Here is a 26,820-nt window from a genome sequence, read left to right as displayed (position 1 = left end):
TACATATTAATTTATAAAGGTCTCAGAATACTTTCATTACAAGAAAAGCATTTGTTATAGATGCACAAAATAACTTGTTCAAATAAATTGTTTTTTGTTTCCCTTTACCTGAAGAGTTTTGTTTTTCTGAACAAAAGCTGTTGTTTTCATTAGAGCACAAAAGGACGAGTGTATTTTAGATAACTCACAGAGACACCTAAAGTTAAATACGGTCCTGGTATCATAGAATCAGTAGGGTTGGAAGGGACCTCTGGAGATCATCTAGTCCAACCTTACCGCTCAAGCAGGGGCACCTAGAGCATGGTAGACAGGGTTGCGTCCAGGCGGGCTTTGAAGATCTCCAGAGAAGGAGACTCCACAACCTCTCTGGACAGCCTGGTCCAGTGCTCCGTCACTCTCACAGGGAAGAAATTCCTCCTCACGGTCAGGTGGAACTTCCTGTGCTTCAATTTCTGCCCATTGCCTCTAGTCCTGTCACAGGGGACAACTGAAAAGAGTCTGTCCCCGTCCCCTTGACACCCTCCCTTCAGCTACTTATCCACATTGATAAGATCCCCCCTCAGTCTTCTCTTCCCCAGGCTGAAGAGGCCCAGCTCTCGCAGCCGTTCCTCATAGGGCAGGTGCTCCAGCCCTCTGATCATCTTTGTAGCCCTACGCTGAACTCTCTCCAGTAGATCCATGTCTCTCTTGTCCTGGGGAGCCCAGAACTGGACACAGGACTCCAGATGAGGCCTCCCCAGGACTGAGTGGAGGGGCAGGATCACCTCCCTCGACCTGCTGGCAACACTCTTCCTAATGCACCCCAGGATACCGTTGGCTTTCTTGGCCACAAGGGCACATTGCTGGCTCATGGTCAGCTTGTCATCCACCAGGACCATCCCAGGTCCTTCTCTGCAGAGCTGCTCTCCACAAGGTCAGCCCCCAGCTTGTACTGGTGACTAGGGTTATTCCTCCCTAGGTGCAAGACTGCACTTGCTCTTGTTGAACCTCCTGAGGTTCCTCTCCGCCCAGCTCTCCAGCCTGTCCAGGTCTCTCTGAATGGCAGAACAGCCCTCAGGTGTATCAGCTGCTCCTCCCAGCTTGGTATCATCAGCAAACTTGCTGAGGAGGCACTCTGTCCCCTCAACCATGTCAGTGAAGTTGAACAGGATGGGACCCAGTACTGAGCCCTGGGGGACTCCACTAGCCACAGGCCTCCAACTAGACTCTGTGCCACCGATGATGACTCTCTGAGCTCTGCCTTTAGGCCAGTTCTCAATCCACCTCACTGTCCACTCGTCTAACCCACACTGCCTGAGCTTCTCTAGGAGGATGTTATGGGAGACAGTGTCAAAAGCCTTGCTGAAGTCAAGGTACACAACGTCCACTGCTCTCCCCTCATCTACCCAGCCAGTCATTCCATCCGAGAAGGCTATCAGGTTGGTTAAGTGGGATTTCCCCTTGGTGAATCCATGCTGACTACTCCTGATCACCTTCTTTTCCTCCATATGCCTGGAGATGACATCCAGAATGAGCTGTTCTGTCACCTTCCCAGGGATGGAGGCGAGGCTGACCAGCCTATAGTTGCCTGGGTCCTCCTTCTTGCCCTTTCTTCCAGTCCTCAGGCATCTCTCCAGTTCTCCATGACTTTTTTTGAACAGCTGCTTATGTAGGAAATCTTGGCGTTACTGAAAAGTCTGTTGGATTGCAAAGAGAAAAATTCCTTTGCCACATACTACTTTTCTCTCACATGCATCTCTCAATGCTAATAGCAAATGTAAGCAATCAGCTGAAAAATGATACAAAAATATTTCACTGTTTTTTCCAGGCAGCAGCTAAATTATATGGTGGGAGAAAAACCTGTGAAAATATCTTGAGAGCACCCAATTGATATGCTTTCAAAGGCAAGAGGTATAGTAAAACTGTAATGGCTGCAGATACTGACTGCATGAAGAAATATATAGAGAGAACATATAGAAAGCCTTAGCACAACCTTACCTGTGGTTAAATTTGTGACCAAAGGAAACCCAATCTTTTTCAATTAACACCTAAAATGAGAACATTGCATTCAGTGTTGTAAAGCAGTTGCAAGCAGAGCTGACAAGTCAGAGCAGGCAAAAAAATGATGTAAGGAAGCAGTACTGGAATCTCACTTAATTTTTAGAATAAGCAGGAAAGTGAAAGGAAGAATGATATAGGCAAGCAGTATTTGAATCCCAGTTAGTTCTTAGAGTAAGTAAAAAATTAAGAAGCAATGAACGCTGTTGCCAACTCAAGAGAAAGTAGCATTCTCATGATGCAGACAAGATGTCAGTATTTCGTCATAATTTAAATAAGCTTGATTCATCATTTCCTAAACTAGACTTTAAAAATGTTCCAGACCTCTTTTTTTTTGGATGTGACCATTAACTTGATTATTATCCCTAGATGCTTTACTAGTGCTGATTTGCTAGCAAAAGGATGCTCAAACATGGCTGCTCACTCCAATCTTAACACTGGGGGAGCACACACTTCTGACACTCAAAACTTCACTGAGACTGTAACTTGGATAGATAAAAACCCTCTCTTCCAGGTTAAAAGAAATATATATGTATATACATATATATATGGAAAGTTTATTTTCCTTTAGAAACAAAGATACTCATCTTAACATTTCCTTGAATGATGCCATAAAACTTTTATTTACTCTGTAAAACAGAGCCTGCTTACCATGAATCCCTTCATAGTTCTGTAATATGGATCCAACAGAAGGCTCGCTACTGAGCAAACCTGGGCTGTCCTATCCCAGCCATCAGAGCAGTGGACAAGCACACTCACACCTTCCTCAGCCACAGCCTAAGAATATAGTAAAAGGCAGAGGTATCACAAGCAGGGGAGAGACAAAGGTAAGAGAGGAAAAAGAGAGATAGAGCAACATACAGGGTGATAAGTTGAGCTGAGAATTGGGAATCCCTATTCTTTTTTCTTTTTTTCCCCATATACTTCCTGAATGACGTTGAGCATTATTCATTCTCATTTGCAAGGGCTTAATCTCATACATTACCTGCAATATGGTGGTGGCAACATCACCCTTTTATGCTCCAACACAGAATCACAGAACAATTAGGGTTGGATGGCATCTCTGGAGATCATCTTATCTAAGCCCCCTACTCAAGCAGAGTCATCTAGACCAGAACCATGCCCAGACAGTTCTTGAGCATCTCCAAGGATGGAGACTCCACAACCTCCCTGAACAGCCTGTTCCAGTGTTCAGCCACCCTCACAGTGAAGACTAATAGAAACATCTGGAAAATAGCTATACCAATTTTTATTTTAAGAAGCCTACTACATACAGGGAGATCCAGACCACACAGCCTGGAGAGTGATTAAAGCATATTCAGTACCATTGTCAGAATTAATGGCTACATAAAGCAGATTCAGATACACCTATATGCTCTAACTCACATAACAGTAGCAGAACAGCCTTGTTGCATAGTGCTTTCTATTTTCTAGGTTGATAGTAATGTTAGTAGTCTGTTTCTGGTGCCAGAGCTAGCCTGGATATTGTTACACTAGATTCATTCATTGTCCACTGAAGATGTGCCTCAAAAGACTTGAGGGGAAGCCGGTGGTAGTGGTGTGCATCCATATCTAATAAGCAAGATCTTTATGTAAATATTTAACGTAAATGACTGGGTATGGGGAGGTCCCATTTTATACACAATCCGGGGGATACATGCAAAGAAGGGATCATACTTACTGAGATCTCCAGAGTCTGGTGTTGCATTACTTTTGGAACTTGGGGGGGGAGGTTAAACATAGAATTTTTAGCGTTTGTCATTTCTAAAGATAACTTAGAAAGTAGAGAAAAAATAGGTTAGGAAAGACTCTACTTAGAAAAATAAACATTTAGGTTAAGTTTGGGCTTAAAAAGGAACAGGGAGTAATAATAAATTATCTCAAGAGAGAAGTAAAATTTACCAAAATAGAACCCTTGTGGGCAGAAGACCAAAACAGAACTGGGAACTGCACAAATAAGAATAGGTCAAAATGAATATCTGAGGAGGCATGCAAGCATATGGACAAAAGGAATAAATTGTTTTGGACATTATTTTAAGACTAGCTACTGGGGGAAAGTTGGCAAGAACTAGGGTTAAATGACTTGATTTCTGTAAGCTAATGAAACCTGGTTTCCAGATTTCTAGAATCTAAAGCTAATATTTCTAGGAGAAATATTAACATATGGAGCATTTGCCCTATGAGGAACGGCTGTGAGAGCTGGGCCTCTTCAGCCCGGGGAAGAGAAGACTGAGGGGGGATCTTAACAATGTGGATAAGTAGCTGAAGGGAGGGTGTCAAGGGGACGGGGACAAACTCTTTTCAGTTGTCCCCTGTGACAGGACAAGAGGCAATGGGCAGAAATTGAAGCACAGGCAGTTCCGCCTGATCATGAGGGGAAATTTCTTCCCTGTGAGAGTGACGGAGCACTGGACCAGGCTGTCCAGAGAGGTTGTGGAGTCTCCCCCTCTGGAGATATTCAAAGCCCGCCTGGATGCAACCCTGTCTACCATGCTCTAGGTGCCCCTGCTGAGCAGGGAGGTTGGACTAGATGATCTCCAGAGGTCCCTTCCAACCTTACTGATTCTATGATTCTGTGTATTTAGCCTGTAGTAGGCATTCAGGAAAGAAACTGCTGTTGTCTGCTGAGCAGAAAGAAAGCAAGGAAGGGACACAAGCATGGTTACTGAGAAGGGAAATTCATGAAATATTATTCATATATTGTTGTATAGCAGGTCATGTGAATAAAATAGCCTAGAAGAAATTGTAGTAATAAAAATAAGAACTAAACCCTAAAAGACAGAGCACAAGTTAAAGGAAGGGGCTATTAAAATTAAAATCTCTGTTAGTAGATGATAAATATCTGCATTATGAAATTCTCTCTCCTAATCCCATCCAATATATCAGAGCCAGCAACTGTTTCCAGCAACTGTTTTCTGAAACATCTATCAAGCATGTAACAGTAGAAGTGACTCTAGATTTTGGGCTTGGTAGTACACGAGTTGGTTCAGGAAGTGAATTTAGTTGCGTCACTAAATAAGCCAGGTGATAATACAATAGCAAATATTACTGCGTTACAGCTATCACGTGAAGAAGTCGTTCTAGAACAGTAACCTTTGACGAAGGGAATGGCCAAACAACAGCGGAGGCGAGGGAATAGGGACAGAAACACTGATGATCGCTGCTAGAGAGTAAAGTAGGAACATTCAAATACAACGCGTAACAAGATACAGGATAGCAGCTTGAGTAAATTTAAGGTCTTCAGTGCAAAACAACACAATTTCTTTTCTTTTTTTTTTTTTTTTTAATTATTAGCAAAATGTCCACATGGCAACACCAAAGTCCTCATATATTTTGCGTTACAAGACATGAGTTTTTCTGATCCAACTTCATTGAAGATAATCGGTTACCTTCAAGCAGAGAATTTGGTTCTCTCTTTCTGCATCTGGTTAGTCTAAGTTTCATTTTTCATTTTACATACTTTACCTTTGCAATAAAAATGCCGGCATCCATAATGGCTTTGATATGCTTCAGCCAGCCAGAATTTTCTAGGCCCCACAGAAAGTCACTCATAGAAGGCGACTTCATTTCACAAACTGCAAAATAAACTACATCTTAAACGCTCAGTAATTTAAACTTCTGAAGCTTTCCTTGGCTGACCAGCCCAGGAGTTACCTGTTCAGAGATCCTCTGTGTAAAACACCCATCTTTCGAAAAGAATTGCTGCTTAACAGTATAACATTAACATTCAAAGACATACACATTTTAGAAACAGGGCTTGGTCAAATTTCACCCAGTATGGAAATTTCATTTAAAAAGAAAACCTATTACACAGCCTGTTGCAAACAGTTTACCAATACTTCCTTCTGTGCAGCACAGGTTTTCCGTAATTGTGTAGGGAGCCAAGTTTTCAAACCCTTGAGAGAGGAGATTTTCTATTTAATAATTAGGACTTGGAATCAAAAAGAATACACATTTCTGCAGGTGGGCGGGCAGACAAGCACCTAATTCATGCCTCAGCCTCCTATCTGCCACTAGATTTGTTGAAGAAGCTGAATCTGGTAAGTGCTGTAAGAGCCAGGTCACCAAGTCCAGCCTTCAGCATCGCCACAGATAATGGTATTTCAGATAGAGCGATTCTCTGAACAGTTCTCCGTCCCTGATAGAAAAATTCATAAAATTTCATGCGCAGTCTAAAAACATTGTGATGGTAAGGAAAAAAATCATAATTCATCAAGAAAATATTTTGTTGAAAACTAACTCTGTGCCATGTTAAAGAAATTCTCCCAGTTTTTAATCACACTGATTGCCTATTTCTCTTTTAATATTCCAGAGTTTGTGACATCAAAAGAAAAAAAAGGCAGGCAATCAAAAGTTGATTCAGGTGATCTCATTCTAGCAGCAAAAAATAAATACCTAGTAATATTTGATGTTACCATTTTCAAGAGTGATATACTAAATTCACCACTGAAATAAATCATGAATTTCTTTTAATCTGACACTGTCTTAAAGATACTAATCTCATACTAAGCTCATTCAAGGAGTACAATGAAAAAAGTCCTTTTTTTCCTTTCTTTTCTTTTTTTTTTTAACTGAGTTAATGTATTATTTGTGAATTAATCATGTTTCATTAGGACTCTTATTCTCAGGAAATCTTTTAAAAGACTGAATTAAATTTTTGATCCATTACAACCAGTAACAAAATTTCCATTTCCTCCGATGCGACCACAATTTACTTTTGCAAGCCAAATTCAGAGTTTATACCACATCTGAATGTAACTAACTGTCTTGATTCCTTTTAATTAAGAGGCAAAATAGCCTAATGCATCCATATGAAATCTTGCAATCTTGGTACATAGGGCCTCTTCCAGATGTTTGCTTTAGAACATTTTTGAAAGGTATTTTTAAAAATGCATAGATAGTAGCAGTGAAAGCAAACAGCCTTTCACATGATTAATGGGCCTGTGCAGATGGCAGCATGACTATTTAGTAGCTGAATTCCAGCTGAAGCTGCTGTCTCTGTTTACAGAAGTCCAAGGTAAAGCTGAAATTGTGCTTTGTTCATTCCCACTACCAAATTAGAATCAATATTTACCCACCAGTTCACAGAGCAAAGTCCAGACTGTCTTAAATTAAAGGCATACACCATACATTTCAAAGGATTTTGGCTACCCATTGGGACCTTAATGCTGAGTTTAGTTCTACATTCAATTAGAAGGTCCTCAAGGAAAACATCCTTCCATCTCAGCATAAAAGGTACCAAAAATCTTGGAAAAAATACTGCTTCTCACACCTGTTCTGGGGGCAGAGAGCACAGAAAAACCAAGGAGCCCACGGACAGAGCTTGCAGAAATCCAGCAGCGCTTCCATGGCAGGGGAGGAGGAAACAGGGCTCTTGTTGGCAACTTTCTCTTCCCCAGCCAAAGTGCCTGGAGGGGACATGAGGCACCGGCGGGATCGATTCCCACCGCTGGCAGCACAGCTGCAGGTAGAGGAGGGTATCCCACCCGTGGCCGAGCCCTGCAGCTCTCCTCCCGCCTGATCCAGCACTCAAGTCCAAGGATCAGAGGGCTGCTCTTACATCAGCAACTAATGCTGCCAGTGCGAGGGGAGGAGAAGCTCGTATCCGCCGTTCAAATACAGACAGAGAGCAGGTGGGGTCGTCACCTCGCCGCACAGCAGACGGGGTCCRGCCTGGGCTGCCCCAGGAGGACAGAGCTCCCCCCAGCACAAAAACCAGGACAACAGGGTCGGCAGCACCTGCATCTGCACCGAGAAAGGTCCTTGTGCAACATTTCCTGCCAAGATTAAATATTATTTTGAGGACTTTGTGCACAAGATCAAAATTATGAGAAGTATCGTCATATCCACTTTCTCTCCCCCCCCCTCCCCCCCTTTTTTTTAACTAGTATTTTCCCAAGAGAAATATGAGGCAACAGGGACAACTGTCAAACAGTTTCTTTCCAGAAGGATATTCTGGCACTTCGAAGCATATTTTTGTTCCAATGTAAAGTGAAATATCAACATTTTTTGAAGCAAAAATTCTGAAAAAAAATACTACTCATTATCCTACAAATTCAGTCATTTTATAACACTAAGACATTTTGCTAAAAAACAAACAAGAGTAAATATATGTTACAGTTAACAAAATTACCAAATTAAAATTAGTAAAATTTTAAAGCTGAAACAAGAGATTCTTTTAAGTAATAAATTAATTCTTAACATTATTATGAATACAATTTAATTACTTCAGGTTTTTCCTGAAGAAATTTCACTGAAATCAATGCATTCGTAGTAAAAGTGCATTTTCCAATAGAAAACTCTATCATCAATTTTTGTTCAGATTTCCTTAGTGTTGAAAGTTATTTAAGATTATGTACTGAAAATAAGCTGCAGTTTTCCATATGTATTAAAAAAAAAATCTGACCTGTATATCTGCTTAATTCAAAAAATTGAATAAAATTACTTTTGCTGTATTTCTGTCGCAAGTCAGGCCTATTATGGCCTTACATCTTTTTTTCCATTGTTTCAAAGCAACAATACAGCACACATTAAACTAAAATCATTTATATCATTTATCTCTTTAAAGATTGTCAACCCTGTAACACCTCACAACATATCACGATCAGCAGACATGTTTTGTAAGGTTTGTAATGCAATGTTTTACGTTAGAGATTCACCTAGATATATTTAAATAGTCCTTTATGAAAACTTGAGGGCATATTAAATGCGTGATATCAGTGTCTTCTGCAGATCTTCTGATTCTGGTACCCTTTGTATGCACAGGTCAGGTCATAGATAATTTTAAAGGCCACAAAAGAAGCAGATAAAGGGACCCTACTATAAATGGGAAAATAGAAAAACTACACAGTACCTTACAGGAGGAAAACCCTGCTCATAAACTGGAATCCATAAGATGCAATTTGATATTTGGAATCACAGATTTCACTCCTCTGATGCTAATCTTATCAGTCAGGCTTCTAAATATGCAATTTCAACATAGTGAATATAAAGCCTATCAAAAAACAGGCTTTTTCAACCTGTGGTTCATTTAAAAATAGATGCTAAGATGTTATGTTCCCAAGCAGCATGAAATGTTAAAGTTAAAGGTATTAGAAATTATCTTGTTACATATCAGTTTGGGTCATGGGCCTGTCTGATGAAATTTTRGCTCTAAAATAGTACACATCGCTGTCCCATGCAACCAGGCTGCTTGTTTATTGTTTTAACTTTGATGGACTCAAACTAAACAAATAAAARGACAGGTTTATTCACCTGGCTTCTCTTCTGGCCAAACAAGACTTTGTAGTTAACTTAAAATCCCCTTATTTTCCAGTCCAAGATCCTTTAGATCAAGAAGCTAATCAAGAATGTGGCATGAAAAAAATGACATACTAAAAAYAAATTGCCTTCAAGATGTTGAGTTAACCTAAAGTAGCAGGTAAGGTTACCTGCATGTGCATTTGTAATGAATAGAGCAGTGTCCTGAGCCCTTCTCCTCCACTCGAGCATGTTTACTGATCAGGGGCCAAAAAACCCACCCAGACGACCTTGGAAAGGTCTTAGCCACGGATGACAGGAGCAGGTATGCTCTGTGCCCGTCTTCTTCTTGGTTATCCTCCCAAGAGGTATCTCAGCAGAGATACTGGACCTCACAAAAAGGCATTGATAATGGCAGTTCTCCACTCCCTGCGAGAGCAGTCGATGCCAAAAGGCCTCCTCYCCTGACAGTTCATCTCTACAGGGCAGGAGAAGCAACGGTTTAKCTGCGGCACGATTTACTTCTAGTTTTCATAAATTGCTCTTTTTGGAAACTGAGCACAACCATCCTGTGAGAGTCCCTCTTTGATGTAAAACTCCAATTTGCACACAGATAATGTGAGATGGATGAAGAATAAAGGTGTGTGGGCAGAGCAACCATGCAAGAATAGCTAGATCGAGCTGATCCAGGAGGTGAAAGTATTTTTTTTGTGTCTTCTGTTGATGATACACCTGAAGTAAACACTGGGGACTGGGAGGAGCAGAGGGAGCACTTTTCACTATTTGCTTTTTAAAAATCAACAAATTTTGGGTCAAGGATTTATTCTTACCCTTTTCCCAGAAGGCCTCTAACAGTAATGTAATCCAAATATTAAGTGGCAGTCTGGATGCACTAGTTTATACACTGCTCAGTATTTATAAAATAATCACTATTTATGTCCAGGAATTATTTAGTTTCTGAATGATTACACCCACTGACTGCGAGTTTCGCAAGTACACTTGATGTGACATGCTCCRTACAGAGCATAAACAGATTTCTATTAAAATTTACAATCTAAAATACATGAGTTCTTTACTGAACAATTAAAAAAAAAAATAATCAAACCGCATGTTTTCAGAGCTTAGAAAAAAAAAAGTCCTGTATTTTCCACTAGTTTTCCACTAGTATTCAAGTCAGAAAGTCATAAATAATTTTTTTTCATGATACCATCAAACTATAAAGAAGGTAAAAAAAGTAGTAGTAAGGCACAGAGAAACCTTAAGACGTCTGCCTTTAAAGTAAATGATATCTAGATTTCACTCATGGCACAAGGTGTTTGTACAATCAGGAAAACATCACGTTTTGCAATGATGGTCCATTGCACAAGTTCCATTAGCCAGCAGGGAGACACAAGTTCTGTTTTCATGCCAACTTTCACTACTGCTGATTTCAGAGAAATTACTTTGATTTGTATGACACAAGAATCAAATCTTTTCTCTATTTTTCAGTAAAAAGTTATTACCTTCAAGCATTTTTTGCAGACTGTTTCTCATGACGTGGATGTTCTCAATGCCAATGAACTGAAACTTGATGTTAGAATAGTTGTCTTCATTTTCATATCCTTTTCCTGCTGCTCTGTTTGCCATCGCATTGAGCTGAAAAATTAGAAAAACTAGATGAAAAACAACAGTGAGCAGGTTCTTTTCAAAATAAAGCTCATGGTCTACAGCAATAATTCAGAGTGATTTAAATCAAGTGTAAATAGGAAACATTTATCATAGTGTCAACAAAACAAAACGTTAGGCAGGAATCAGGGCTTTGATCTCAGTTTCAACCACATTAGTCAAGATGGACACAACACGGTTTATATAGGGCTCTTCCTCTAGGCTATGCTGCAAGAACATAAAGATTATTTGTTATTAAAATGCTAAACTGATTTTATTTTCAATCAGTGTTTTATATACTAGCAGAATACATCCAGAAGATGGCAGTGTCTCACCTGCCATGCCGCTGTAGCATGTGTACATTGTACAACCTTTCCCCAATTATGTATTTTACTGCTAAAATTATCAAAAAGTTGATATAGCACACTTCTCTGACACTTGGAATAACGTCACAGTTGTTTCTCCCTAGCTCTGCAGTAGCTTGTCTCCACTTGCATAAGACCACAAGAGATCTGAATTGACAGAATGACTACAAATATTTTCGTTTGCAGTGCAGCCCTATCAAATGCTTTGCTGAGCTTCAGCAAAAAAATACACTGAGCTGGAAGCAGGAGTTTTGTCTTTGAGTCTGTGTTTCCCATCCTAAATGTTTCTTTACCTCACTTCTCCTGAGTGCAAAATTAAGCGATTTTTATCTTTATTTCCCCCTTCTGAGATTATTGAGRAAAAGCAAATGGACTGCCAAGCATGTTATGCCAGGTTCTGATGTCCAGACTAAAAACTAAAGCTGATATAAATTAAGTACTTTTCCTTTTTTATCCTTTTTTTCTTGGGGGGGGGGGGATTTTCTAAAGCAGAATCTCACTGTCCTGTAAAATTGTCTGTTTTAATAAAGTTACTGCTTTTATGTGAARTGTGTTCTGTAAGGCTGGAAAGCCTTTGAATTTCAAAATAAATATCATAGCTCCAGATGTAACAAAAAAAATCTACTTTACAAAACTTCTGTGCCTCTAAGCATAACTAACAGCCTCTGCTCAGAAAATATTTAAGATTAAAATAACAATAGGTATTGCAAATGAGGACTGAAGTGCACTAACAGCTTTTGGTGAGACCCTGTGAGGGATCCATTGGACAAAAAAAGACTGGTCCTCATTGCACTGAGAACCAACTTCCATGAAAAATCCAAATGAGCTMTCTCTTATTTTGTCTAGGGGTTAAGAGACTAGCGAGATAATACCATTTCCAACTTATTTCCTAAACTCTCAGGAAGCACCGCTGATTTGCTTATTCAGTAGTCACTTTTGAAATCCACAAAAATATATTTCTGTACTATCCAAGTAATGGTAGCATGGTGCATACTGGCTCTTGCTATCTCTACCTCAAGCACATATATTCTCACTCTTCAGCTTTAGTTTAGAACTGAAAGGAGACAATTAAACAGGATTTTCTGCTGCCCACACATCTCCAACTAAAACGTATGAGGAGTCTGGCTATTTTATATTGTAAGTCAAAATASGTTGATGAGGACCAAATTTGAGCTCTTCACTTTAAAAGGAAAAAGCTGAAGACTATAAACTTTTTACACCATTATTATTTCCTTTTAGATGCATGAGGAAACAGACAGAAGAGACTGTTTTCTAATTCTTATTTTCTGCCTAATTTGGAAATGTGAAGATAATAGTCACTTTTTGCATCTTCACAGTGCTGTTATTTCTAAAACACCTGTTGCTACAAGTCCAACTTTGCATTAGAAATACCTAGTTGCAGTTGTGGATCATCATTACTAATTGCAACACTGCATGAATTTCACGGAATGACAAAAGGAACCCATACTTTTTTCATTTACTCAKTGCCTGTGAGGAACTGCTTTTAACTTGTAGTATGCAATTAAGGAAAAAGTGCAGGCAGAAATTTTTTCCAATCAGCCAACTGTCTGCTAATCTTTGATTATCAATGAACAATAATAAATTTTTTAAAAAAAGATATTGCATGCGAACAGCCTGTCTTTTAAGGGCAGAGTCCTCAGTATGACTTGCTAGAAGGATATTAATAATCTGCTGAATTCTATTCTTTCTCTTTTGAAGTAGATGTCAGTGTTCTAATATAAACAAAATAAAGCAGTCTGTCTATAATAACATATAGCTTTGGTGGAAAAAAAAAAATCTGTATGCATATTTCTAAGTTACCATCAAATCCTGAAACCCTAAATGAAAAGAACACAGCCCTTAACTGACCTAACATCAATACTGTAAACGCTATAAACTTCCTCTGTAACACAGCAATTTCATCATATAAATCCTGCTTTATTAAAGGCCAATCTGAAGCAGATCTCTTTAAAAGTAAATAAATAATAGGCTAAATTTGCAAGGCTTTCTGATAATTGTTTATTTTAAATATTGTCAACTGCCAAACTTTGCAGCTGCCACAATATTTACTAACAAGTTTTCCACATCATCTATCAAATTCCATCTGTTGCTCGTAAAGTAACTATCTTAAATCTCTCAAAATTGTGCCTATCCTAGCTTAATCTCAGTGGAGATGAGAGTACAATCTCTAAGGAAACAAACCTCACCAGACTTTTCATGGGACCTGCTTTGGTGTGGAGGATAACTTAGTAGTTTCTTTTTGCAGAGTTAGAAATAATTTGTTTTACCCATATCCAGCAAGTAGGTTTACATTAGCTTCTACTGTAAACACACAGAGAAAGGAGAAAATGGAGAAAGGCAGTCACCAAAGTAAAAGCTCTGCATATGTTCATCCTRGTGTATTTAAATGAAGTGGAAACAAAGCTTTACTCCTCAGCCAWGTCCTTTGTATTGAAGATTGTCAAGCACAAGATGGATAGCATACAGAAAGCACTTYGGAATATACAATGAAAATTCATAATTTTGCAAGGAACCAGTTCTGATGAGAAAAGAGGCAGGTAGGTTTTAACTTCCAACAGCAACAGAAAACCTTGCACCAGCTCGWTATCTTATCTTTGCATTTGTTAAAGCTTTCCTGAGGAATGCCAGGAACAGCTTGCACTAAAACACATTGGTTCCTTAATCTATGCTCTGGATTTGTACGTGTATTAGGAACTGCAGAATAGCAATGAGGCTGTATTTGGCACCTGGAATGACAGRAGGTTTAGCAAATTGGTCCATTCTYATAGTGCAGGCACAGATAAGTAGGAATCAGATTTCTTTAGGGCCAAACTTTGCTTCCAGAGAAATTCAATTAAAACAACAAGTCTTTATCTCCTGAACCACTCCTAAAGGAGCCAGCACTGCTGGAAACAGACAGCCATTCAGGACTGACTGCACTGATTCACTCTCTCCTTTTAAACTACTGACTTTTTTCACTCCACACATGTTTCACCACAGTAATATTACTCTTACAGGACTGGAGCTCTCTRTTATTGCCTTGCAAAACATCATTAGCTGCAAAGTCAGCAAGTCTTAAGTGACTCCACCATTGAGAATTTTCTTTAATTAGAGAGGGGTACCAATATCATCAGCCAACGAACATTACGCTGTTACACCATAACTATTATACACCAAAAGCTGTTAAATAAGCATTATTTGGGCAGTCCCATCAGTACTTACTGTCCAAAGCCTGCTGTGAACACAGTCACACCAACCTTTTCCTAGAGCTCACTGCTATTGTAATTGGAACTCAYATATTAACTTTGTTCAGAACTATGAGTAAAGCAGCACCATCCTCATTTCTCCAGTAGGAAGGAGGGAAACAAAGGTCAAACTATTCACCAAATGAAAAAGTGCAGTGAAGTATCCCACAGTCCCAATTCTCTAACTGCTGACTCCCACAGCAGCTGTGAGCACTCACTATTTTCCCACTAGCCCCTAGGTCTTCAGTCAATCAACAGCTGAACAGATGGGTTCCTCTCTGCTGGCTGTTTGCCTCAGTAGTCTGCCCCAAATCTCTGTCTGATTTGTCCTTCTTCATGGTGTGCAGTTTTAGTTCCCTTGCCCCTCCAGYCTCTGTCTCCCACAGCTCTGCACCTGTCACATGATGTTGAAACAGCTTTCTTGTTCCTTCCCTTCACACCTGGTTTTCCCTTTCTCCTTGCAGCTCATCTGATATCTGCACCACGGATTTTGTGGAGATTCTGCTCTTTTGGCTTCATTTYCTTCACCTGCTGTGATACCTTCAGAATGGACATTACTGGCAGCAGAAGACAGAAGATATCCCTACTCTCGCTTCCAGGCACTGAAACTGTAAGCCTGCTCCTTGTTACCTCAGGATAAATTTGCTTGCATTACAAATCTGGACACARTCTTTATTAGCTTCAAACCTCTTCTAGATCTTTACTAAGTACCTTCATACCACAATTTTTCTAAAGCTTTTTGTGTTGGCCAAAGATTTTAGCCAATTGTGGAGAAATGGCATCTACGATCATTATTTACTGTGTTTCAGATTCTGCCTCTAAAATACGAAAGTGCTAGAGATATACAAAGAAAAGTTCTGTTGAATTTTTGTAACCTTAGTAAATGTATTTTCCTTAGCCTCACGCTTCTGTTGTTAAAATTTTCCCACCTGCAGGAGAGATCTTACTTGGAAAATTTTAGAACAAGAAGGTAGAGGTTGGCAGCATTACAAACAACTGAAAATACAGTTGATAGCAGGAATTGCTTTTTCACTAGCCTCATCAGTAATGTAGTTTCTGTTGGCTGCTTTGTGTGTGCATAGACATGTGAGCCTTCTATCACATAACCTAACAGTTACTACTTAGAGTTATTATTTATTTTTCTGTATCAACATCTGTTAAGAACAAAACAGAAAAAGGCTCAATATAAAGAAAAAAGTATTTAAGAGGTGAAACACAGACAAGATTCCTAGTTAAGATTCCTCTGATAAATATAGATTCACATGTGGATTTACACAGATGCGACTGAGACCAGAATTATGATAACTGTCATTTGGGTAGCAAATCTTCCCTAGTGTATTCASCCCAGGTTCAGTCTTGCGGAGTATGTGCAAGAAATTTGGTGTACTCACTTTGGGCCGAGTGTCAACAACATATAAGAAATCACTTCCTGGATTTGCTTTTCTAATGGCCTGGAGCATCTGTTCATCTTCAAGGCATCGAGCACTGAAGCCAGATAAAGGTTGGCTGCTCCTACATATGGATGCCTGCAGAAAAATAGACAAACAAAAAAATCAATATAATTACTAAGGAAAAATGATTTAGCATCCCAAAGCATTTTAAAAAACAGCTGTTCACCACAGGTATACAGTTASATGAGAAGAGCAAAGTGATAAAAAYTCATTGCATACTAATAAACAATAGTCATTTTTACAAAGGCGGGAAAACAATGAAACCCCATTGGCCCAGGTCTAGAATCCAGCCTACGCATCTACTTTAAAATAGTGTATTTCCCTACCATGAAATAACTCCTGAAAGGTAGTATCTAGAGAGCGTAATGAGAACAAAACTGCAATCACAAGAACACTGACACCGCATAGAGTGGAGTCTTTCACACTGTCATCCGCACCTCAGCGTCCTGCTTGATGACACTGCTGCGGGGTTACACCCAGCTCACACCACTATGTGCTTTACTAAGGAGCCTGAGTCACCGCGAGTACAGGAAACAAAATGCAGCCAGATCACTGGTTGTGGTGTATTTTTAGCACTGCCTCTGGAGAAAGACCTTACTGCTTGGGAAGTGGGTCAGGCAGCCTGTCTCCTGGAGTACTGCTTGCTACTGCAGAAGGCAAGTGAGTTTCTCCCGAAACCCATCAGGACCAGCTCTCCAGCTGAAACTGGGAAAGAAGGAACAGACCATGAAACGGGGAGCAGAGAGGATTTCTTTCCTAATCATTGCTTGGCAGGGAATGGAAAGATTTGTAGAGGTCAGGGGTCTAATTCAAGTCCTTTTTTTTCAGACCTATCTAAGCACTGACCGTATGCATGAAGAGAATCTGTCTACTGAAGGCCATGACCTAAGCAGACTATAGATTATTTATAACTGTGAGAAGGAACATGCTCATTTTCAGCCAAGTTTTTGAAATACCAGTAGTTAGTAAAATTTGCATGTTTAATAAGGGACTAGGAATTGTGTCAGAGCCTGTTTAGGCTAATAGATTTTGCCAATAGRTTGTTATCTACAATTTTGCCACCTGGTCAGTGCATGCTTCGGTGATTCGATATATACTTATAGATACCTCACATGAAGCAAAAGGAGTGTATATGACTATGTCAACAACTTGTCATTTTAATAGAGGAAAGACACAGGTGAGGCTCTCTCACCTGTGTTGTACCGTATCTGAGGTAGATATAGATTGCGGGGCTAATGTTAAGGGTAAAGTTAGTGTTGTGGCTTAAGTTAAGATTCAGGAAAGCAGGGGCTGGAGCTCCTGATCATATCATCCTGAAGGTTCAAAGGGTTCAGATATGCACTGGCACCAGTATGAGAGAATGGCTTGTCCGTCAACATAAAGCTTGGGGTTAAGATTCTGTTTAGCCCCAGCCTATGAAACAGCTACACTGCCAGACCTGCTGACCCACTAGATGTCACAAGCAGGAATCAAAACCCATAATCTCCATGAGAGATCCTCCTGCTGACCCTGTCCAATTGCTTAGGTGAGTACGTATATCTATAGGAACCTCTGGGTATGTTCAAGAGCAGAGCTAGAGGTCAGGGTAGGTTTTGCTATARCACAGGCTGAACAGATGGTCTAGAGTATAATCTTAGTATATCCAYGGACATCCAGAGTAAGATGTCCCAATATCATTGAATTTTTAAGTATCAAAGAGGTATGGGCAAATTCTGGGCAGGAATGGTGAAAGACTCTATAATTAACACCAGTCCCCACTGCCAGCAACAGATCCCTTCCCACCCTGCTGCCACCATGGTTATTCAATGCCTTCTGTCCCAAATCCTTATTCCACTCCTAGTCATTGCTCTGTTACCTGGCAGCTCATGCCAACTTCTCAACTAACAAGAAGACATTTTTTCCAATGTTTGCAACCCTCTTTCCAGCCCTTTGAGCCTTGCAKGATCCACAAGTGAACAAGCRAATGCATTACTTCAGACCCCAGTGGTCTGAACATGTACCCTAACYTTAAACTGAATTTCAGCCACAATAYGGAAAACATCCAGGAAGAAATCATCAAACTCATCCAAACTGAACTGCTTTATATTGGTACTTAGCTGATCCCTGAGACCTTTTCTTTTGTTGAGATTTGGAAATGTCCAAGAGTTTTGAACACTAAATACCTATATTTGGGCATATGATGATGTTAAGAAGTACTCAGTGYTGAAAATTTTGGCAATTTATGCAAAGATGGCATTTAGTGTTTAAGTCTTCATATCCTCCTATTTTGTAACCAAATCCATAAATCTTTACTTAAGCAGAATTCTGCCACAACACAGGGTAAAGAAGGAGTCAAGGTAATGTTTAATTGCTTCCTTCTGAAGTTTAAGCCTAGGATAGGCGTTGCTGAAAGAAAAGATTTTCTTGGAGATTGTAGTTTATGCTTCCTGCTTGTGACACCTAGTGGAAAACATTCCCACCCTGCACGTCAAACTCAAAMGATGTCCTGTAATCCCACACCAGCTCCATCCCTTGGGAAATCTTGGCCATCTCCCAGCACTACTGGGAAAGACCTCACCATGCAGTTGCCAGTCTGGGACTGAAATAGGAGGAGATATTACACACACAGATCCTTCGAGAGTGCAGACGGGACACCATCATAACTGGCAATGAGAGCTGTGCTAAGCCAGTCCCTAGAGGTCTAGGACGCAAATGTGAAAACACACACAGTGCATAGGATCCCTCTGTCCAAGCGATTTCTTTACCTCAGCTGTCAGAAACAGAAGTGCAAATAGTCTAGATACAGGGATTTTTTGTTTTGTTTGTTTGTTTGTTTGTTTGTTTGTTTTTCCCTAGTGGTTACAAGCAAGCAAGACAGTTGCTGTCAGCCCTGAGAGCATGTGCAATGGGGAGGAGAAGGCGGCACTCCATACCTGCCAGGCTGCCTGCTACTGCCCTGCATCTCTCTACATCTCATTTAGTCTCCCCAGGTCCCTCTGGCCTCTTGTACCGCTCCACCTTCTTGTGCTACAGAGATCACGTATTTTGTGTTAACTAAATGAAGCTGAGTTTAAGTGACTGCACTCAACATCCATCAATGAACCAACTGTAATTCCAGGATGTGCCCATTGACAATATGTTCAAACCGCACTACCATTAAAAAAAGTCTTAACTAAGCACTGATTTTTAGTAAAGATTTACTAGAAGAATTACGAAAACTAGACCAAAATAAGCAAACACTCCAAAGCTACAAATTCACACTTACATTGTTATCCTTGCAGTAGTAAGAAAGAGCTGGGAAACGCCTTCGGCTCCGAAATTTAGAGCTCCCCACTATGATGTGTGCAGTTGCAGATTTTGGTACATACACTTCTGTAGGATAGGAGTCACAGACCTGTAAGAGGAAAAGCTGCTTACTTGGTCTACAAAATGCAACTAATATTAGGCATCTCCATTGCAAAACCAAAGAACCCCAAAACTCTAATCTCAGRGAATGTTCCATAATTATTGTATAAACATCACCTATGTTTTTCAAAACAGTCTCCCGAAGCAGGGAAGAATTCATTCTAATCTATAGATGACAAAACTGAAGCAGAAAGACTGAAGGGCTATATTTACACAGGTTGAATAATGCTGAGTGCCTCGTTGAGAACATGCATGTAGTAGATCAGAGTCAGGATTATGCTGTAATACAGCATATGATGAGATGAATAAAGAGATTAGAATTCAGAGGAAGAAATCAGGTTCTGAGAGAGTTGAAGATATGTAATGAAGGAGAAAGAAAAGGCAGGCCTTGTGGTTAAAGATGCTGTTGTGGTAAACTTCGTTCTGTCCATGATGTCATTTCTCCTACACTTTATCATAGCAGAGGTCAAACATTTCTTTCCGCTGGTTTTAACAAAATGAAAACAAACCCTGACAGCATATTCAGTCTCCTCTGAGAACTTCACTGGTATTCCTTAACATGGACATGTTCCAGCAACAGATCCAATGAAGCACATGGACCAACTCCYTTCAGAAAATATTTTGCTTATTATTTCTCACAATTAATTAACATTCTAGGGACTTCAACCATATGGAACTGATTTCCATGTGTACAGCATATATGTGTATAGCACAGAGCAGAAAGGGATCCTCTATCTAAGCAGTATGCCAGGCCACAGTCACACAGATTTGCTTTACAGTCTCCGCAATAGAAAAATCACAGCAACTCACTCCATAGTCTCTGTTTACATCACTAATCTGCCAATAATTGTTTGGAATACCCATCCGGTTATATTCTTCATTGAGGTCCACAAGTTTCCAGCCTTGTTCTCGCTCTTCTTTATCTAATTTTGGATTGAATGAGAAACAATACAGCTCTTCATATTTTACTGAAAGAAAAGAAAAGAAAAGAAAAGAAAAGAAAAGAAAAGAAAAGAAAAGAAAAGAAAAGAAAAGAAAAGAAAAGAAAAGGAGTAAGACACCTTAGTTTTCTCATCTTGAAATCACAGTCTAAAACCAAAATCTTGGGTCATATCCTTCAGACAGTTTCTCTTTTTAAATAGTATGCTTGCTGTACAAAAGCCTTTAGCCTGGCTTACAACTTCTTTCAAGCATACTTTGAAAGTACTGCGATGCTTTGTTTTGTGTATATTTTACAATGTGTGTGTTTTATTACTTATATAATTAAAATAGTGTTCCACCAGACCTCAAAATTCATCCAGCACAAAGACAATGTGTCAGTGATAATAAGCTTTCACTTGTTCTCCAGATGAATTTGCTGGCCAGAGGTAGCATACAAATCTTTTCATTAGTGCAACATCTGTCCTCTGGCAAAGACTAAAGCTCTGAACAGCAGWGTGTGGCATAATCTTCCATGATGAACTAACTCAAAAGTCCTAACATTGTCCTCAGGGAAGTCTTCAATAGATTCAACGACATTTTAGTTTTGTAGACTGTAAAATTCTGTCTTTGAATTACTAGCAAAGGCATTCTAGATCCATATGTTGTAGTACCCTAAAAGTAGCATGTGTTACATCTATCATTTCGTCATGACCATGACCATGTTTAAGTAGCTATGCCACCTGTCATACTTGGTCAAGGACCACTTAGCTCATAATGGACTTTTTAACTTCTTTTAAGAATATCTTTATTCATGTTAATGAGTGTCTCAATGCTGTTGGCTGGTGGCAGCCAAACTCTATTGCCTTTAAATGCAACCTGTCAGTGACATGAATTAACTATTCAGCATATAGCTTGAAATTACAGTTCTTGTTGCTTCTTAAGATACTGTTATGTCACCAAGGCATGTTTCGTCCTCGTACTCAAAGTTCCTTACAACTTTCTTACCAACAGATCTCTAACTTTAGAAATGAAGCAATCTAGATTGTAAATTGAGTCCTCTCTGATATCATAGTTCCCCACTAATAGAGATGCTTCATTATATAATTGTAATAAGATTTAAATATTTCACTTGCTTTTCTAATATTATGTACCTAATAAGCAGACTCTTAGACTATTACAGTAAGCAACTTATACATACTCAAACAATAACAATAACAACTACAGTAATAATAGTAATAGTAATAGTAATACTACTACTACTAATAATAAACTTCCATCTTTTTCTATAGGAAGCCTTTATTCTTATTTTGGATTATGYTTTTTTAAGGTGTATTTTAAGATATATTTTGCTTTTTTAATGTCAGTTAAATGAATCATATATACAACATGAAAAATAAAGTATGAACATAAATAAAGAAAACTTCTTGTTAAGTTTATCAAGAAAGTACTGAAGGCCAGTAAAGTCTTTACTGAAGGGAAAGGAGTAAGAAAGGAATGATTTGCACACTATTTGACAGCTCAAACTCCTTCTGTATTCTCTACTTTCAAAATTCTCTCATAGTACCTCTTAGGAATACAGTCTGGTTTATTTTTCATCCGCTAACATAAAGTCTAAACATAATCCATAAATCCAATATAAGCCCATTTTAATAAAGTGCTTTTGGCAGCACTCATTTTAATGTTTTATTGCCAAAACCATCTGGGCTTTCTCTTCAGCTGGGCCTGCACCCTGGAGTACTGTGAAGCTCTCAAAAATGCACTTATTCCAAAATACCCAGGTTAGTTATGACTAAACTCTGACTCAACATTACAGGTATGGTAAAATAAATACATAGTGGTAACAAAGTTGTTCAAATGCTAATAGTCCGTGCCTTAAGGCTCTGTTATCAGTTATTCTCCAGYGCTTCTAGGCCCTGCCACAATCTGTCATAGTTATTTTGCCATAAATGTATGCAGTGCTGATGTTAGACCCGTAATAAATGTTGTGGTCAGTTTGCTCCACAGCACAGCCACCTAAGCAAAAAGGCTAAATTCTGCTGCCAGCTTTATCTATCCAAATGCTATTAACAGCTGGCAAGAATAATACCAAACACAAAGTTGCTCCCTCAGTGCAAGTAGGCCACCACATAACATAYACTATATTAAGCGGGTACATGGCATCACTGAGGTTCAGCTATGGTGAAATGAATGAGCAGGCAGAGAATGGAAAGTAGYGCCTGAATCAGTCAAAATTTCTCCTCAGAGAGGAAAGGATACCTTGTAATGCCCAGTGACTTTAGTACAGCTTTACCCCTGCACCAAGAGGCACAGCAGAGCACTGTCAGCATACATTTTGCTCAACTTGCAGTTAGAAGCTTCTAAGCCGAGGTAAGCAAGATTTTATCATTCCTCACAAAAAGATCAGATGTTTTCCTGGAGAAGGGACTGTACAGTGCAGCTAAACTATGCAGATGGCTAATGCAAAGTGAAATTGTTGCATCTTCTTCATTCAAATGCGCTTGTCCGTTGCTGCCTGCCACTGAGCTTTTATTCCCTCTGTATCAAAAAGCTGCTTTCGAGTGCACAGCCCTATGCACACATCCTCCTTGTCCCAAGGCATGAGCCTTACAGAATCACATTCTTTCCAGCCTGCATGAACACATGCTTGCAGCTGCAGCCCAGGGAATTAATCCAGATTTACATTGGCAGAACCAAAGGCTGAACTTTTCTCATTGTTTCTAAATTTCTCTGATTACTTTCACCTTGCATCACCTAGCATATCAAATTATGTCTGCTGCAGTGTGCGTATTACTACTGCTGCTATCCTAATTATAGAAAGCGTTTTACAGAGCTTGGTAGCTGTGCTGCCTGACTATGCAGTTTTCTCCTTCTACCCAGTAGATAAAATGCSTGTTCTTGCAAGATAAAAATTATTGCCAGTCTTGTCAGATTTATACAGATTGTTGTAAATGTGTTCTTTGCGTACTGATAAAATAATAAAGGACAGAGCTTGATGKTTTTTTTGCAACAGCAGGAATATAAACACTCCAAATTTAGAGATCCTTCAGTATGTCCCTAAATTTGTGTTTACACAAGAGATCCAGTAAGCAGCAGCTACACATCAAATAGCGTAATATATTCTATGGACACAGATCCTCTGGAGTATCATTTTAAACAAAATTTCATGTTATACTTTATGAAATGAGTTACTTGTTATAACCCTTCTTCATTCGGTTTTCTTCCTTGCATGATAAAGAATTATTTTAATATTCCTTCCTGCTCAGAGACTTTTACTCTCATAACACATCCCTAATTTTTCTTAAAATGTAAAGGATAAAGATGATGACCTTCTCACAGCTGCTTTTCTTTCATAATATTCTCTCTCTTTAGGATGAGGACTGACTTTCGTGCCGGGTTTCCTCCCCATACCTGGTCTTGCCAGACGTATCAGAGAGATGTAAACATCGTGGCAGTCGCGCTCCTGAGGAATGATCAGCTGGACGACCTGGAAGTTCTTGCAGCGGATCAGCAAAGGGCAGCCGGTGGCAGTCGTGGCTTGCTTCTCAATGGAGGAAATCTGGCTGTGAAGAACCTGTGAGGRAATTGAAAATGGTTATGCCAAGTGATTCAGGTCCTCAATAGCAAAAAACAATTATTCATAATAGTTTACCAGGTCTAACACAATAGCTTCCCCTGCTGTTTCAGAAAATCTTCCCACACTTTCTCTTATAGGTCTCTTCCCACCTCCAGTTTCAGGCTSAAGAGCTGCCTGATACAAAATCTACATACAAAGAAGCACTTCTGGAGTGCTGCAGCTGTTCAAATATTAGCCAAGTCATGTTGGGGGGTTTTCTTTTCTTTTCTTTTCCTTTCCTTTCTTTTTTGTTTTTAACAGTAAGATAATGGTTGTCTGAGAAAGGGCTCTTTTCATCTATTTGTACAATGAAAAGATGAAACAGCATCAGGTCCTTAAAACTGTTTCCAAAGTCTCTAGGCTAAAATATTGTGCCTCCTCATTGGCAGAATAGTAGTACTGATATAATTGTAAATGTTACTTCAAATAAGATGAAACATTAAATAAAGATCAAGAGGGGAACAGTGGGACCAAGAGAAGACAAAGTTAATAATAAGTGCAAAATAGACAGAAGGATTCATAACTAAGCTACATAAAGAGTCACAAATGGTATGATCCTGGAGCTATATCTGTACCTATATTTGCACACAACATCTGAGATAGACATGCCTTGAGATAAATCCACCAGAACAGGTAACTCTGACTATGCTAATGTGAAAAAAAAAAAAAAAAAAAAAGTCATTGAACCAGCACAGACAGCCCTGGGGAAAGGCAAGAGCTGCTTAACTCCAGGTAGTAATTCACACTGAAAGCAGCTCAGCGGTGGTCCTCAGCTCTTCCCAGAGCATACAAGCAATGCTGTGGCTGACAGCGGCAGTTCCTCCGTGACTCACCTCTGGTTTTCTTATAGTGCTTGTCCTTGCATTCCTATTGCTATGTTATACTATCCAGAATTCAGTAAAAATTTTCAAACTTTATCAAGCTGCAAAGGCTTTCAACTGGAATTTCAGATTCACTGAAATTATACAAGAACCTGTATAAACTAATTCTTTACGTTTCTGCTCTTTTGCAAACTATTTTCAAATTACTACCAATTAAGTGTCATGTACTTACAGCTAACTAAAAAAAAAATCATACCCAGGTTTCTTTACGAGTTTCAGAAGCATTTTCCACAAATATGACATGGGTAGCTGTTAAATACAAGGTGCCCAGCGTCGCTTTTCTGGAAGATGCACGATCAAGTAACCGAACATTTTCCACCTGAACAAACAGATGACAGAGGGAAATAAAAGAAAGAATCATCTGTATCACAATCTAACATAGCGAGATCTCAACATCCACATTTTGTCCATTGCAAAGTCAAACAGTCTATTAATGCTAAGATAAACATCATCTAAACAGTACAAAAAGTATATTGAAGGTTAATCTACTTGATAAGCCACAGGACATAGGATGGGATCACAGGATATTTCAGGTTGGAAGGGACTTTGGGAGGTCTGTCATCCAACCTCCTGCTCGGGCAGGGCCAGCTGTGAGATCAAACCAGGTTGCTCAGGGCTTGATCCAATTAGGTGTGGAAAACCTCCAGGGYTGCAGACTGCACAGCCTCTCTGGGCAACCTGCCCTGCTGCTGGACTCTCCCCATGGTGAAAAAGCTTTTCCTTATACCCGAGGATAGAAAAACATATCACAAGTTAGAGTAGTTCCAGAAGAACCACTGAATCCCTTAGAAATATCTCTAATAGTTATAGTTGTGGTCTTGGGGCCATGTCTATGGATCCATAAAAAATTATTTTTACAYTGATTCTTAAAATGGGAAAAGCTGGTTCAGAAATGTGTTCCTCCCTTAAACACGTGCTRTAGTTCCCACTGCTCTCAGAGGGAGGGTCACATGCACAGATACACAGACATACATCACAAATATTCTACTATAYATATGCCATAGATGATGAAGGTCTAAACCGGATTTCTGGGAAAGTGAAACAAGGGAAGCAAACAGAAACCAAGGGATATAGCTGGGGTTCAGTTTGAGTTGTTAAAGAAGCAATCTAGCCAACCCCACTCCCAGAAAATGCCAGTGAATGATCAAGTCATTGCTGGTTTATAGACAAATGTAAAATGGCTTTAAAAAAAAAACAAAACAGAATATCTCAAAATTAACATAGCTAAGCCTCAAGCAAATAACGCTGGAAAGTTGCCTTAGTATTGAAACAAACAAGCAAACAAACCTTCCCACACATAGTATTGAAAAGCACAGCTAAAACCATCTGTCCCAGAAATGCTCCAAGAGGCAAAAGTATGAAAAAAAAGATACTCTTCATGTGAATTCTCTTCTGTGCCATATGAAATAAATATCAGACAAGTATTTATATGAGAAAAAATTACTATATTGTGTGGTCTAACTCCAGGTCTCCCTTCGCTTTCACTTTTTCCTCTTCTGCTACTTCTGCATCCAAAAATCTGTTAGTAAAGAATGTCCCACTCCAAAGACAACRTCTCACTTGAGCTTTTTCTTTTTATCTCAGCACAGCAAGACCCTGTGCAGCCAAGGCAGGGCCTGACGTTCAGCTAAACGTCAGGTCCCTTCAGGCCTTTCCAGAATTATCAGCAAGGCAAAAGAAGCTGAATTAAAAAAAAATAAAAAATAAAAAAGGAGCAGGTGATAGTGGTAGAGCGTATCTCTTCAGCTCTGATAAGCCCCATACATAAATACACTCATACTCCTGCCAGTAGGCGAATCCGTAACACTTTGTTAACGCTCAGAGAACTGGCTTGTGGCTTGTACAGCAGGAATATTTTGYATGAAATACATGTCATAGGCATTTGATCTGATGTTATATGGCATTTCTGACTGAGAGATTAGAAGGATAAAAAAAATCAACACAGTGCACTTTAAATGGAGTAAAAACTYGCTGAAACAGTCGATAATTGGTCACTGAGGTTTTGGTGGGTTTCCTATTGCAATTTTAAAACCAAAACTA

General features: G+C 39.4%; 1 protein-coding gene across 1 annotated transcript in view; it reads right to left on the bottom strand.

Moving 5' to 3' along the window:
* The window catches only part of MTMR7 (myotubularin related protein 7), a 31,190-nt gene extending 6,049 nt beyond the window's left edge, over positions 1–25,141 (bottom strand). The window contains exons 1-9 of the mRNA XM_085305518.1: positions 24,977–25,141; positions 23,695–23,857; positions 20,176–20,333; positions 19,226–19,354; positions 15,922–16,056; positions 10,779–10,911; positions 5,503–5,612; positions 2,689–2,814; positions 1,978–2,027 (exon numbers count right to left, since the gene is read on the bottom strand). Of these exons, the coding sequence (XP_085161644.1) occupies positions 1,978–2,027; positions 2,689–2,814; positions 5,503–5,612; positions 10,779–10,911; positions 15,922–16,056; positions 19,226–19,354; positions 20,176–20,333; positions 23,695–23,857; positions 24,977–25,141 (1,169 nt within the window). The remainder of the gene's footprint in view (positions 1–1,977; positions 2,028–2,688; positions 2,815–5,502; positions 5,613–10,778; positions 10,912–15,921; positions 16,057–19,225; positions 19,355–20,175; positions 20,334–23,694; positions 23,858–24,976) is intronic.
* Between the last annotated feature and the right edge of the window lie 1,679 nt (positions 25,142–26,820).

Source organism: Rhea americana, unplaced genomic scaffold, assembly GCF_003343005.1.
Source record: "Rhea americana isolate MKP2758 unplaced genomic scaffold, rheAme1 scaffold_221, whole genome shotgun sequence".
Lineage (NCBI taxonomy): Eukaryota > Metazoa > Chordata > Aves > Rheiformes > Rheidae > Rhea > Rhea americana.
Note: the sequence above shows the minus strand (reverse complement) of the source record. Positions and strands in the feature narration are given on the sequence as shown.